Source organism: Myotis myotis, unplaced genomic scaffold (assembly GCF_014108235.1).
Source record: "Myotis myotis isolate mMyoMyo1 unplaced genomic scaffold, mMyoMyo1.p scaffold_m19_p_10, whole genome shotgun sequence".
Classification (NCBI taxonomy): domain Eukaryota; kingdom Metazoa; phylum Chordata; class Mammalia; order Chiroptera; family Vespertilionidae; genus Myotis; species Myotis myotis.
The window spans coordinates 50,192,135-50,207,696 of record NW_023416314.1 but is presented as its reverse complement, the minus strand read 5'-3'; the positions used below and the strand labels follow the sequence as shown (position 1 = coordinate 50,207,696).

The window sequence follows — 15,562 nt, the reverse complement described above, 5'->3', positions numbered from 1 at the left end:
ATTTTTATTGATTTCAGAGAGGAAGGGAGAGGGAAAGATAGAAACATCAGCGATGAGAGAGAGTCATCAATCAGCTGCCTCCTGTGCAGCCCGAAACCTGGGCAGGAATCGAACCCGGAATCAAACCGTGACCACTTGATTCATAGGTTGATGATCAACCACTGAGCAACACTGGCCAGGCCTCTGTTTCCTCTTTAGTATTCACTTCCTAGGGCCGCTGTGAAAATTGAATACGTATTTGTAATGCATCTAGAAGAGGACTTGGCTCTTGGCTGTTACTATCACCTGTAATCAACCATTGTTTCATAAGGTTGAATTTCCCGAATGATTCACCAAGTGACTGTCTCCTCAGGAGGAGGATGGCACCTCAGACCCTCCCGGGAAGTGACAAATGAGTGTCAGAAATCTAGTAATAAGCGTGTGCAATAAAGGCAATAAGTGTATGGAAAGAGAGGATCACTTCAGGGGACAGGATCTGTCCCATTCACGAGGGCTTTTTCTTTCAATGAGTTGTGCCTTCGCTGCAGTGCTTCTCAGCATCAGCATTGCAGCATGCCAGGAAACCTTGAAGTGCTGGATCATTCATTCGGAGGGGGAAGGCTATAAGGAGGGCTGCCTGGAAAGCTTGTAATTTAGAAATGTTCAGATCTTTGCATCTAAATGGAAACGGTGTCAGGTTTGTGCCAAAAGGAAAGTCGTAATTGCTCTGTGCTTCCCTTCGCAGCCCTCCTGGGCAAAGCAACACAACCAAGCAGGCTTCAGAGCTGTCGTCTGCAGACATTGAGCAGACTCTGCAGCTCATTCTACCAGGCTGTCATCTCCCAGGAACATTACCCAAACACTGCAACACAAATGCTCCTTTTTTTGCAAGTGAGGGCTCTGCAGCAAACCTGGCATCTCCCTTTTCATCTGTCCTGAAACTTGCTGCCAGATTTCAGTGTCCTTACTAACTTTTTAATGAGCCTTCCTTCCAGCATGTCAGGTCACTGTTTAATAACCACTGATGGCTCCGTTGGTCCTCTTGAGTCCAATTCCATCTCTTTATCTTGACATTGGAGGACCTCCATGATTGAGCAATGGATCTTGGCCCCCAAAGACCTTCTAATCTTGCTAACTCTGCCTTGTGTCTCCCAAGGCTGCCATTTTTCCTCTCACATCTAAGCTCTGACTTCAATTTTCACTCTGTCCACCCCCTTCACCTGGAATAACCTCTTCCCTTCTATCCATTCATCCAAATTCTACTTCAGCCTTTAAGATATAAACTGACCTTTCCAAGATGCTCTGGTGCTCCCATGAGTCCAACCCCCACTCATCTCCTTTCTGAATAACCATGCTTAATTTCTCCCCTGTTCTGTCTTGGGCTTGCTGACTTTTGCATACACATTTTTATTTATCATAGCTAGACTAAAAGTGCCTTGGAAGTCAGGATCAGTGCCCTGGGCACATGGTAGGTGCAGCTGGAATACTGATTGCTTGGTTGGTTTCCCAACCACCTTCCACATGAAAAATATAGAGACTTTCTCAACTAGATAAAGGGTCTTTCTCATCTTGATTGCAGACACAATTTGAAACGTGTACTCCATGTTATAGTTAAAAGTGAAATATAATGGCATTCCTGTTAAAATCAGGACTAAGCATGACTACCACTATTATTCTAGTAGAGGTGATAGGTAAGAAACTAATGCATGAAAAGGAAATAAAAGGTATACTTATTCATTATCTCCCCCAAAGAATGAAAGAACAAGTCACCAGAACTATCAAGAGAGTTTGGCAATGTGCAGATTCAAAGTCAAGGTACAAGAATCAGTAGGTTTCCTGAACACAAGCAATCATAGATTAGAAAGTATAATAGAAAAAAAAGCCCATTCTAAAAAGCAATAAAACCATAAAACACCTATGAGGGAAAAAGCCTCATAAAAATGCACAATCTAAATGAAGAAAAATTACATTATTTTGCCAAAGGACATAAAACACCTGAATAAATAGGGGATATTCATGTTTCTGACTTGGAAAACATATTGTAGAGATGCTGACTTTTCTCACATTAGACTATTAATTCAGTGAAACACCATTAAAAAATCATACTGTAAGTTTTGTTGAACACAACAAGCTTATTCTATGATTTACCTGCACTTATGAATCTGCTTGAATGGCCACGAACATTTTGAACCATAAGATTAATGAGCGATAACTTGCTATCAAAACATAAAATAAAATTATGATACTAAATGGTGTGGGTTTCATGCAGGGATACAAAGATCAGCAGAACAGAACAGACTTGTATAAAAATTTATATTAGATAAAGTAGCATGTCAAATAATCAGGGAAAGAACAAACTTTTTGATAAATGGATGTGGGACAACTAACTAGCCACTTTGAGAAAAACAGGTAGATTTTGATTTCCCATCTGTGCTGATGTCTTGGGCTTGCTTCTCCAGATGCTGTCCCCATCCTTTGGCACCCTGGTCTCTGCCTGAGAGGGGAATCAATATAAACTATATTAATATCAGTGGACTCCATCGTCCTGAGAATTGGAGCCAGGCCAAAGGGGAGGACTGGCAGGAAATCAGAGGAAGTTGGGATCCCATAACCTCAGGCCAGGTGCTTCCCTTCACCAGAAGTCTCAGCTCCTGAGAGGTAATGGTCTCCTCGGCTCTGGGCTCTGTCCTCTCTTTCCCCACCTCGTGCTTCTCCTGTTCTGGGCCGTGAGAGCTCCTCCCACTGTTTTTGTGGTCACACCATGGTAAATAGACCCTTTATTAAACTGACCCTATGGCGCCTCAATTTGAGCTTGCCCTGTGTTTTCTATGCAGACTTATTTGTAGCATATCATTCACAAAATTAAATTTCAGGAAGATTAAAGACCTACATTTATTATAAAATTTATAAAAATATTAAAATGATGGGAATATATGTATAATCTTGGATGTAGGAAGGTTCTTTTTAAAATAGACACAAATCAAAATTCATAAGGGAAAGGATGGCTACATGAGATTAAAATCAAGATTTTAATTTTCTGGATGACTAGATACCCATAAGCAATGTTTTTTAAAAAGGTAGAAAAAATATTTGAAATTTATAACAAAGCATTATTATCCAGAATATATAAAGATCAATTTTACATATAAGTACATTTAAGTATATAAAATTATATATGTAAATATCTTTACATAAAATATTTTTATATAATTATATAAAAATACTTTAAAATCAATTTTTAAAAGCTACATCATTAAAAAATAGGCAAGAATATGAACAGGCCCTTCACAGAAGAGGAAACAGAAATGGAATATATATGAAAAGATTCTTAGTATTACTAGTAAGCAGGAAAATGCAAGTGAATATAATATACCATTTTTTAAAACTATCAGATGGGTAGATCTTTAAAGATTGATAATATCAAGAGTTATTGAGTCAATATGGAAGCAGGCTCTCTTGTTCATAGTCAGAGAAGATATTTAAGTTGTCAAACTTTATAGAGGAAAATCTGGCAATGTCTATTAAAATTATAAATGTGTATCCCTTATGATCCCATATCTTGGCATCTACCAGGGATAAGAACTTGCACATTTGCTCAAAGGCGCATGTACAAAGGATGCTCATCATAATATTATTTGCAATAACAAAAAACTGGAAACAATCTAAATGTCCATCAACTATGGAATAACTAACACATTCCCACTATAGATGGTTTGCAACAGTTTTTAAAAAGAGGTAGAGCTATATTTTCTGACCTGGATATCTCTCCAACACATCTTATTTAGTGAAAAGCCATCCAAATTCAGTACATCACGTAGACCATGAAACCATTTGTGTAAATTTAAATTTCCACAAAAATGAAACTATATTCTTTTATCCTTACTTATCTGCATATAAGCATAAGATAAATCTAAACAATAAATACCAAATTGATATATTTGCTACCATTTGGGTAGGAAATGCTGAGATTCATTAGGGGCAATGTCAGGGTTGTTGTTGTTCTTTTCACTTCTGTATTCTGTATTTCACTATTTTCTGTATTATTTGAAATGTTACAATGTAAATGTACGTACGTCTTATCTTAAAAACTATTAATTCTTCAGTGAATAGTTTTAGCTTGCATTAGTTCCTTTAGAAGAAACAAAGAAAAGGAAGAACATGGGGTTTTAGAGTTATGTGGATGTGTGACTTCTAGAAACTTGTCTAGCGCTGGCCAGGTAGCTCAGTTGGTTAGAGTGTCGGCCTGATAAGCCAAGATTGTGGGTTTGATCCCTGGTCAGGGCACATAACAAGAATCAGCCAGTGAGTGCGTAAAGAAGTGGAACAACGAATCAATGTTCCCTCTCTCTCTCTCTTTCTCTCCCTCCCTCCCTCCCTCCCTCCCTTCATCTCTCTAAAATCAATAAATAAAAATTAAAAAAAGAAACTTGTCTAATTCCCTGAAACTTGACTCCTCATTTGTAAAATGGGGGAGTTGTTGTGAAGATTAACTTAGATAAAACCTGTGAGCTGTGCCGCTGTGTTCCTGGTACAGAGAAAGTATTGGTTGACTTTTGCTCTCTCCTGCATTTGGCCCATGAGAACCTCAAGGGCCAAAAACATACGTCAGTTCCCTATAAATACCATGCGTATGCAGATAGAAGCTTGGTTACATTTGCTGAAAGAATGAGTGAATGCACAAGCCACATTGCTTAACTGGTAATAAATAAATGTATGTCCACATATGTTCATTGTTAATGGGTAAACGAGAGATGCCTTTCTGGCTTCCACCAGGGAGATCAAATGCTCTGGTTCGTGAGAACAAGAAATCATAGAAAAACAGAGATCTAGGTGAGGGTAAGGTTTTTAGAGTGGGAAGATCTGATGTTTTCCAACTTTCTTCTCCAGAGCCCCAGGCCCTGCAGAGGGATAGGGCCACCATGGGCAGGGGTGTGGGTGCTAGAAAGCCAAACTGAGACCCGTGTTCAGGCTGAGAGATTGGACATACTAATGGTCAATGGGCAGACCATATATGACAATGACAATAGAAATCTGACCCCAACCTTTGCAGCAACTCGCCTGGGAAGCCAAACCACAACCTCTGAAGCTATCAGCCCAGAACGTTTAGGACTTGGTCAATGACTGCCGATTTCTCTAACCTCCCCCCGCCCCACCCCACCCCCACTGCCTCCTCTATTTTTAAGTCTTGACCAACCAAAGAAAGCCAAATGCACTCTGCAAACCAATTGCATAAGAGGCCGCACTTCTAGCTATCCCTGTTCCTGGTCCCCCATGCCAACAACCTCCGACCAGAACATACCTGCAGTCTTCCCTCTTTTTACTCTAAAGCTTTTCCACTCCTCTGCTGCCTTTGAGACTCTGCCAAATGCTAGTGATGATGGTCGCTGACTCCCTTGATATACAGCAAGCTCTGAATAAACAGATTCTGCGTGTTTTCGTTTCAGTGGTCTCTTGATTTCCACAGGGTCTTCTCCCACATTTCTACTAGATACTAGATATATGTTATATATTAAGTTTATATGTAAAATTTCATTTTAAAACTTCTAGTTGCTATTTTTAAAACAAATCTCCAATGTAAATTAACACCAAGAGCTAAAGTTCTACTGCTAATTTTTTTTTTTTTCAAATCACCAGTGTAATTAATGCCAAGAGCCAAACTTCGCAAGGAATCTGAGGAAGGATGCTCAGCTTGCATTAAACTAAAAAAAGAAACAGATGATGCCCAGAAACAGCAGCAAAAGAGAGGGCTGAGTCTGGGCAGGGGACAGAGATTCCTAGAGATCTCTGCAGGGTTTTTTTTCCATACGTCAGGCCCAGCTGAGTCCGGAAACTACAGGGATTGGACTGGGGAGGTGAAAGGCTTCCTTAGCAGCCTCTCCTGGGGGCTGGCCTGGAGTTAACCACATTTGTAATTCTGTTGAAATGTCCACATGCCAGAGATGCAGACAAATAAACCAAATACATGAATAAGGCCTTGGGTGGCTTAAAGAAGAGGAAGACGGTTGGGAAGGTCCCAGCCCCTACCTCCATGGGAAAGACTTCTCAGATATTGGAATTGGAGCCTTGGTCATCTAACCATGACTATTGTATATCTGAATTCCTAAAATTCTCACTGTCACTCTATACATTCTGTAAATCTATTTAAAATAAGTCATTCCTAGTTTCCAAAGCTGGTGAATATCAGTGGATGTCTCAGTAGAAAAGGAGCTTTGCGTCAAGTAAGTCTGGGGAATGCTGGATGAAACCAAGTTAAACAGATTTCGTTGTAGCAGGATTTTGTAAAACCTTCAATATGATAACATATGCTGTGAATGTGCAAGAAGAAGATACAATATACAGCATTTTTCAAACTTGTTTAAACACAGAAGTTGATTTCTTGCCCGCCTATTTACATCTCCCTGAACACCATTCTATGGCATACAGTTTTGGAGACACCGTTTTGAGATAATGCTACCTCTCAGAGGAAAACTATTAGCTGGTTAACACTTCTGATCATTTATTGTAACTTACCAAAAGGAAAACCAGGAGGTCCCCTAGGACGTGGCACAAGAGGGCAATTTTGATGGGAGAAGGTAAAACATAGGATCATACAGCAGAGCTGGAGGCTAATGGAGGTTACAGTTGGGTCTCAGCTCAGCCTGGCACAGATTAAGGTTACTAGGTATTAGATTCCAGGTGGAGAAAGTCAAAGATTATCCTCACCTGGCTCGTAATTTTTCTTGACCAGCCATAGTAGCATTATCTCTAGGAAGATAGAGAGTGGCCAGGAGAATCACTGTATTAGGTGAAAATCAAGATTTCGGCAAATGATTCTTTTATAGCACTTTACCAATGATGGCCTCCAGTCCCATTTTTGAGTGGAGATAACTGAGGGCAGAGAAATGATGCAACCTGCCCGGTGGCCCAGCAAAGCCACTTTTCTTTCTGCAACCACACCATGAAGCCTTTGGTGGACCGCAGGGGAGGGGAGTGAAGTGTGACGAGAATCCCACGCTCACTTACTTTAGAATGACACAGCCCGTTCCTGCCGGCGGAGCTACCCAGAACACCTGGATCCGTGTCCTCCTCCGTGGGGTGCTTTCCGTGACCGCGACAGGGCAGTTACTCATAAACTGTGTTTCTTCTTCATCTATGATCTATGGAAAACCAGCGGAAAATAAACACTTTAAAATGTGCTTCGTTTCGGGAAGGCTCTTATGTTTCTGACTTGACACTTCCTTCATTTTACTTTTATTATTTTTTTAAAATATATTTTATTGATTTTTTACAGAGAAGAAGGGAGAGGGACAGAAAGTCAGAAACATCGATGAGAGAGATCGATCAGCTGCCTCCTGCACGCCCCCCCAGTGGGGACGTGCCCGCAACCAAGGCACATGCCCCCGACCGGAATCGAACCCGGGACCCCTGAGTCCGCAGGCCGACGCTCCATCCACTGAGCCAAACCAGTTCGGCCCTTCATTTATTTTTAAAGCTGTCATTTTGTGTTAGCAGCTCTCGATCCCCAGACACCAGAGTAGTGCCTGGCCTAGAGTCCCAGTCACTGCTTGTTGACTTAACAAGAGGGCAAGGATTGGGCATATGTCCTATGCTCTCCAGGACTGGGATCTTGGGTCAGCACTTTGAGGATCAGGAAACTAGGGGATGACCTTGCTCATTTCACTAAGATAAGCCGTGTCCCACTTCAGGGAAGGCAGAGGAGGACGGGAAAGAGAAAATTCAAAGCAAACACTCTATAGGGCTAGTTGTAACGCAGCAACGATTTTATAACTTGAAATGAAAGTGTTATAAGAAAACACCCCTTTGGAGAAGTATCACAAATTACATGAAGTTCCCCAGCTTCACAGCACTGTTTTCCTGTGGTCTCTACTTTGTTTCTTTAAAAAAATGATTTTAGAGAGAAAGGTAGGGGGAAGGGAGAGAAAGAGAAACTGGTGTGAGAGAGAAACATCAATCAGCTGCCTCCTGTAAGAGCCCTGACCAAGGATCAAACCTGCCAATTTTTGGTGTACGGGAGGACACTCCAACCGACTGAGCCACCAAGCCAGGGCTCTCTACCTTCTGAACTTGTACATGAGATTAGTATTGTCCCAAGTTAACCATCAAGGTTTCCAATGGCACTGCAAAAAAGCTGGTAGCCATTCCCATTCCCCAAGGCTGCTTTCAGCATTTCTCCTGCTTGCTTCTGGGTCTGCTGCCAGTACTTGCCTATTCATTTTAGTAGAGCCATAGACTATGGATCTTTTGGGGAATCATCTAAATCCAATTGGTCTTAAGTGCCAACTCCAGTTGACTGGTATGTCATGAGGAGTGTTAATAACATTAATGGATGACATTTATTGAGTGTTGAGTACGCGCCAGGCACTAAACTAAGTGCTTATCTGAATTACTCATTTAATCTTTAAATATAATCTAATAAAACTATTAAACCCATATTGTACTTGTTTCACATTTAAAAAAAAAAATCCTCTTCCTTTTAGCACAACAGGTAAAAAAAAAAAAAAAAAAAAAAAAAAAAAAAAAGGCACTCAAACTCCTTAATTCATCATCTATTTTCTTCACTGGACAAAGCCAAGGCAGTTGCCTATTACATTTGTTTATCTCTGTATTCTTTACTCTGTTCCCATTTCCCTCCTCTATTTAACACGTACTCCTAAATATTTAATATATGTCCTTCTCTCTCTCTCTCTCTCTCTCTCTCTGTGTGTGTGCTACTTACTTGAAGTTGCATAGAATTGTTTTGTATTTTAAGGATTTTTTTTCACTTAACCTTATGCTTTTGGGATATGTCTGTGTTACTATATTTGAATGTAATTCATTGATTCTGTTGCCTAGTATGCCGTTACATGCATAGACCACATTTTATCTATCCACTCTCCCACGGAGGAGCACTCAGCTGACTTCCAGCTCTTTGCCTCCAGAAACATCGCTGCAATGGGTCCTCATGCTGCTCTACTTGTGAACGCACATGGGAGTGTCTCGGCAATATAAACCATGTAGTGGGATTGCGGGGCTGTTGGGTGGTGGGTATAATATTAATTTCACTAAGTACTGCCAGATTGTTCTGCAGAATGACTATGACTACTTTTCTTCTATTAGCTATGCATTAGTGTTCCCATTTCCCCACATCCTTACCAGTATTGTGATTGTTGGACTTTCTAATAATTTCCAATTTAATAGATGTAAATTAGTATCTTGATTTAAGACTAGCACATTTGAGCATCTCTTCACAAATTTACCGGGATTCTGTGAAGTGTCTACTTAAAATCGCTGTCAGTAGATTTTCCTATCTTTTTTTTTTTTTGCTGATTTGTAGGACTTTCTAGATACGAATCCTTCATCATTTACAAATATCTTTCTGTCACTCAGAGGTTCATCTTATCTTTAAATTCTTCATTTAACAGAACTCAATTAATTTTAATCTAGCCAAATTCATCAGTTTCTCTCCCAGGGCTTGTACCTTTTTGGTTTTGTCTAAAAACTGAGATCACAAAGATATTGTCCAATATTTTCTTACATTAAGTTTATAATTTTACCTTTCACATTTAAGTCTTCAATCTATTTGGAATTTACATTTTTAATATGATGGAGTAGGGATCCAACTCCATTTCTCCATACTGTGAGCTACTTTAAAAAATTTAATAAACTTTTTGAAGGGCAGTTTTTTAAAAATATATTTTACTGATTTTTTACAGAGAGAAATGGAGAGGGATAGAGAGTTAGAAACATTGATGAGAGAGAAACATCGATCAGCTGCCTCCTGCACACTCCCCACTGGGTATGCGCCCGCAACCAAGGTACATGCCCCTGACCGGAATCGAACCCGGGACCCTTGAGTCCGCAGGTCGATGCTCTATCCACTGAGCCAAACCGGTTAGGGCTGAAGAGCAGTTTTAAATTTACTGCAAATTTGAGCAGAAATTACAAGAATTTCTGGATACTTCCTGTGCCCCCCCACACACAACTTCCTCCATTTTCAACATGTAGCAGCAGAGTGGTACATTTGTTACATTAGATGAACCTACATTGACACATCATTACCATTCAAAGTCCATAGTTTATATTAGGGTTCACTCTTGGTGTTGTACATTCTAATGGTTTTGAGAAATGTATAATGACATGTATCTACTAAAGGCATTGTACACTGTAGTATTGTACTGAATAGTTTCATTTCTTCTGTGCTCTACCTATTCATCCCCCAACCCTCCAAGAAAAACTTGGCAACCATCAATCTTTTAATATAATCACTTATTAATTCCAGGAGTTTTTGTCTTTTTTTTTTTTCAGATTTCTCTACATATTATCATGTCACTTATGAACAAAGACTTTTATTTCTTCCTTCTCAATCTAGATACCTTTTATTTCCTTCTCTTGTTTTAGTGGATTATCTAAGACTTCCAGTAACATGTTGAAAAGTAGTGGTGAGAAGGGATCTTAACAGGAAAGTTTCAAGTTTCTTACCAGTAAATATGAGATTAGCTAAGGTTATTTTTTGTAGATGCTCTTTATCAACATCTTTATTGAGGACATCCCTCTCTATTCCTAGTTTGCTGAGTTTTTAATATGAATGTATATTGGGTTTTGTCAAATGCTTTTTCTTTATCTATTAATATGATCATGTGATTTTTCCTCTTTATCCTGATCATGTGATAGATCACATTTATTGTTTTTAGAAGTTGAAACAACTCTGCATACTGGGATAAACCCCACTTGGTTGGGTGTACAATTCTTCTTATATACTGTTGGATTCAATTAGCTAATATTTTCTTGAGAATTTTTGCATCTACGTTCATGAGAGATACGGATCTTAGTCTTATTGCAGTGTCTTTTAGTTTTAGTATTAGTGTGATGCTGGCTTCATAAAACGAGTCGGGAAGTAGAGAATAGGTATAATTTCTTCCTTAAATGTTTGATGGAATTCACTAGTGAACCCATCTGGGCCTGGTGCTGTATTGTAAGGTTATTAATTATTGATTTACTTTCTTTATTATAAATAGGCCTATTCAGATTGTTTATTTCTTCTTGTGTGAGTTTTGGCAGATTGTATCTTTCAAGGAATTAGACAATTTCATCTAGGTTATCAAATGTGTGGGCATAGAGTTATTCAGAATATTCCTTTGTTATTTTTTTAGTGGACATAAAATTTGTAGTAACGTCCTTTCTTTCATTTTTGATATTAGTAATATGTGTTCTCTCTCTTTTTTTCTTAGTTAGCCTGACAAGAGGCTTATGGGTTTTATTTATCTTTTCAAAGAGCCAGCTTTTGGTCTTGTTGATTTTCTCTATTAATATTCTAGTTTTAATTTCATTGACTTCCACTCTAATTTTTATTATTTATTTTCTTCTGCTTACAATGAATGTAATTTGATTTTCTTTTTCTTATTTCCTAAGGTGGAACCTTAAATTATAAACGTCAGATCTTTATTCTATCCTGATATGTACATCCAATGGTATAAATTTTCCTCTACGAATTGCTTTTGCTGCATCCCATAAATTTTGATAAGCTGAATTTCATTTTCATTTAGTTCAATAGATTTTAAAATTTAGCTTGAAGTTTCTTCATTCACCTGTGTGTTAGTTAGAAGCATGTTGCTTAATTTCCAAGTATTTGAAGATTTCTGTTATTGATTTCTAGTTTAATATCATGGTGGTCTGAGAGCAGTCATTGCATGCTTCCCATTCTTTTAAACTTAAGGTGTGTTTTATGGACCAGAATGTGGTCTATGTTGGTGAATGTTCCATATAAGCAGCGGTTCTCAACCTGTGGGTCGCACCCATCGGAAAACACATATAGCATATCAGATATTTACATTATGATTAGTAACAGTAGCAACATTACAGTTGTGAAGTAGCAACGAAAATAATGTTATGGTTGGGGGGTCACGACAACATGAGGAACTGTATTAAAGGGTCGCGGCATTAGGAAGGTTGAGAACCACTGCTTTAGAAGAATGTGTAATCTACTATTGTTGGATGAAGTAGTCTATATACGTCAATCATATCCAGTTAATTGATGGTATGGTTGAGTTCAAGTATGGATATCCTTATGGATATTCTGCCAGCTGGATCTGTCCATTTCTGATAGGGGTGTTGAAGTCTCCAACTATAATAGTGGATTCATTTATTTCTCCTTGCATTTCTACCAGTTTGCACTTCACATTTTTTGATACTGGTTGTTAGGCACATACATATTAAGGATTGTTATGTCTTCTTCAAGTATTGAGCCCCCTTATCATTCTGTAATTCTCTTTTTATCCCTAGTAAATGTCCTTGCTCTGAAGTGTGCTGTCTGAAATTAATATGGCTATTCCTGTTTTCTTTTGATTAGTGTTAGCATAGTATATCTTTCTTCATCATTCTACTTTTAATCTATATGTGTTTTTATTTATTTATTCCTCATCCAAAGATATTTTTCCCATTGATTTCTAGAGAGAGTGGGAGGGAGGAGAGGCAGAAAGAGAGAAACATCGATGTGAACGAGACATATAGATTGGTTGCCTCCCACATGAGCCCCTGCCGGGGCTGGGGAACCTGCAACTGAGGTACATGTCTTTGACTGGGAATCAAACCCGTGACCTTTCAGTCCTCAAACCGACACTCTAATCACCAATCCAAAATGGCCAGGGCACATGTCTTTATATTTAAAGTGAGTTTCTTGTAAACAACACGCAGTTGGGTTTTGTTTTTTTATTCACTCTGAAAAATCTGTCTTTTAATTGGTGTATTTAGGCCATTGACATTTGAGGTAATTATTGATAATAGTTGGATTAATATTCGCCATATTTGTTATTATTTTCTACTTGTTGCCCTGGTTCTTTGTTCCTATTTTTGTCTCCCACACATTATCAGCCGTCTGTGGTTTTAACTGAGCATTTTATATGACTCTTTTTCTCTCTTTACTAACCATATCGGTCATACTTTTTCTTTTGCTTTTTTTAGTTGTCGTCCTAGAATTTGCTGTATAGCATAAATTTTCAACCAACCCAAGTTACTTTCAAATGATACTATATTGCTTCACAGATAGTGCAAACCCCTTATAATATATTCTTAATTTCTCTATCATGTCCATTGCATTATCATTTATTTCACTTATACATAAGCATACATAAGCATATTTATAGCTATAAGTATATGAAACTGAATACATTGTTGTAGTTTTGAAAAAAACTATTATCTGTTTGATCAATTAAGAATAAGAAAAAAATAAAACTTCATTTTACCTTCACTTATTCCTTCTTTGATAATCTTCCTTTCTTTGTGAAGATCCGAGTTTCTGACCTATATTATTTTCCTTCTCACTAAAGAACTTTTTAAACATTTCTTGCAAGGCAGGTCTACTGGTGGCAGATTCCCTCAATTTTTCTTTGGCTGAAAAAGCCTTTATTTCTTCTTCACGTTTGAAGAATAATTTTGCAGGATCCAGAATTCTAAGTTAGTGGTTCTTTTTTTCTCAACACTTTAAATGTTCCACTCAACTCTTTTTTGTGTGCATAGTTTCTGAAGAAAAGTTTGATATAATTCTTATCTTTGTTCCTTTACAGGTAAGGTGTTTTATTCCCCCTCTGGCTTCTTTTAGGATTTTTTCTTATCTCTGATTTTCTGTAGAATAAAAATGATATACCTAGATGTAATGTTTGTGACACGTCTCTTTCTTGATGTTCTCTGAGCTTCCTGGATCTGTGGTTTGTTGTCTGATATTAAGTTGAGGAAATTCTCAGTTGTTACTGTTTCAAATATTTCTTCCGTTCTATTCTCTTTCTTCTCCTGGTATTCATATTACGTGTATGTTATACCTTTTGTAGCTGTCCCACAATCCTTGGATATTCTGTTCTGTGTGTTTGTTTTTCAGTCTTTGTTCTCTTTGCTTTACAGTTTTCAAGGTATCTGTTGATATATCTTCAAGCCCAGAGATTCCTCAGCTGTGTCCAGTCTGCTAATAAGCCCATCAAAGGCATTCTTCATTTCTGTTCCAAGGTCTTTTATCTCTAGCATTTCTTTTTGTTGTTGTTTTCCCCCCTTAGGGTTTCCATCTCTGTGCTTACATCACCCATCTGTTCTTGCATGCTGTCTACTTAATCCACCCGTGCCCTTGGCCTATGAATCATGGCTGTTTTAAATTCCTAGTCAGATAACTCCAACACCCCTGCTATGTCTGGTGCTGATACTTGCTCTGTCTCTTCAAACTGGGGTAGACCTTTCAGTTGTTTGTTGAGAGCTGGACATGATGTACGGGGTAAAGGAACTGAGATAAATAGACCTTTGGTATTGTGGTGGTGAGGTGTGTGTGAGGGGTGAGGGAAGCCTTCTGTGGTCCTATTTTTAGGTCTCGGTCTTTTGGTGACTTGAGGTCCTGCACTGTGAACGTCACAGGTGCTTCTCAGTTTCCCCCTACTCCTTAGATGAGACAGGGTGGCTGGAGGGCTGGGGTTGTGGGTTCCCTCCCCCGCCCCTCCTAAAGGTTAGGCCCTGATAAAACAGTTAGTCCTTATACATAAGCATGCATAAGCATATTTATAGCTATAAGTATATGAAACTGAATACATTGCTATTGTTTTTAACAAACTGCTATCTGATCGATCAATTAAGGGCAGGCCTTACTGAGAACAGAACGCTCTGGCATATTAAAAATTATTCATTCTCTCTTCCCCCTGCCAGAAGTGCAAGGGAATTTTTCTCTGATGTTCGCCGTGAGGACAGATGTGACGGAGCTCCTGGAGGTAAAACTCACAGAAGTGTTGTTCCCCTCCCCGAATTCACCAGCTGGGTGCCCCTGGAGATTTTAGCTCTCAGAATTGTCCACGCCGAGGAGCCTTTAGCAATCTACCAATTACAGTCTAGGTTTCCTGCCCTGGTCTGTGGAGGCTTCTGGTCTGATCAGCTGTGATTCTCCGTGCCTTCCTAACTGCCTCTCCCTCTGGTAGATGCTAAAAGAGTTGGTTTTTCCATTCTGATTGGCTTTATACTTGTTAAGGCGGAGGGACAGCTTCCAGGCTCCTTTCACTTGGGATGGGGCCCCAGAAGAGCCCAGACTGTGAGCTGCTTTTAATACTGGTTTCAACCCATCTTTCCCCCACTTTTTTGCGATGCCACCTCTCTCTTATATAGACTGATGATGCGATTTATTGTCAAACAAGGATGGAAAGGGCTGTTATTAATCATTGTTCTGGGACAACAGGCAAAACGGAGACTTTCCCAGGCAAATGGGACACATGTTCAATGTAATCGTGTACCAGGTTCCTAAACACTCGTGTTGTTTCTGGCAGTGTAATATATTTTAGTATCTGGAAGGGCAAGTCCCTCTTCCTTGTTCTTCTTTATCAACATTGTGTTATCTGTGTGTGGCTCTTTATTTTTAGAAGCCCCCTTACCTCTCTGTCATTTTATCTTCCTGATGTGACAAAATCCCAATCCTCGATGACCTTCTCACACTTGTGCAGCACAGGGCTGCTGGACAAAGCCCGTGATAAGGTCAATTATCTCCTACATTAATTGACTCCTAGCCTCAGGTCTGCCCTGTCACTTTCCCACTCTTGACAACAATGATTTCGAATCTTCCCAAACCTCTTATTGTATTACTTTGCCTCTT

General features: G+C 39.1%; 1 protein-coding gene across 3 annotated transcripts in view; it reads right to left on the bottom strand.

The window, feature by feature from the left end:
- SPON1 (spondin 1) overlaps positions 1-15,562 on the bottom strand; it is a 262,030-nt gene that overhangs the window by 179,692 nt on the left and 66,776 nt on the right. For all 3 annotated transcript variants that reach the window (XM_036325488.1, XM_036325486.1, XM_036325487.1), the window contains exon 3: positions 6,982-7,115. In XM_036325488.1, coding sequence (XP_036181381.1) covers positions 6,982-7,115 — 134 coding nt within the window. The remainder of the gene's footprint in view (positions 1-6,981; positions 7,116-15,562) is intronic.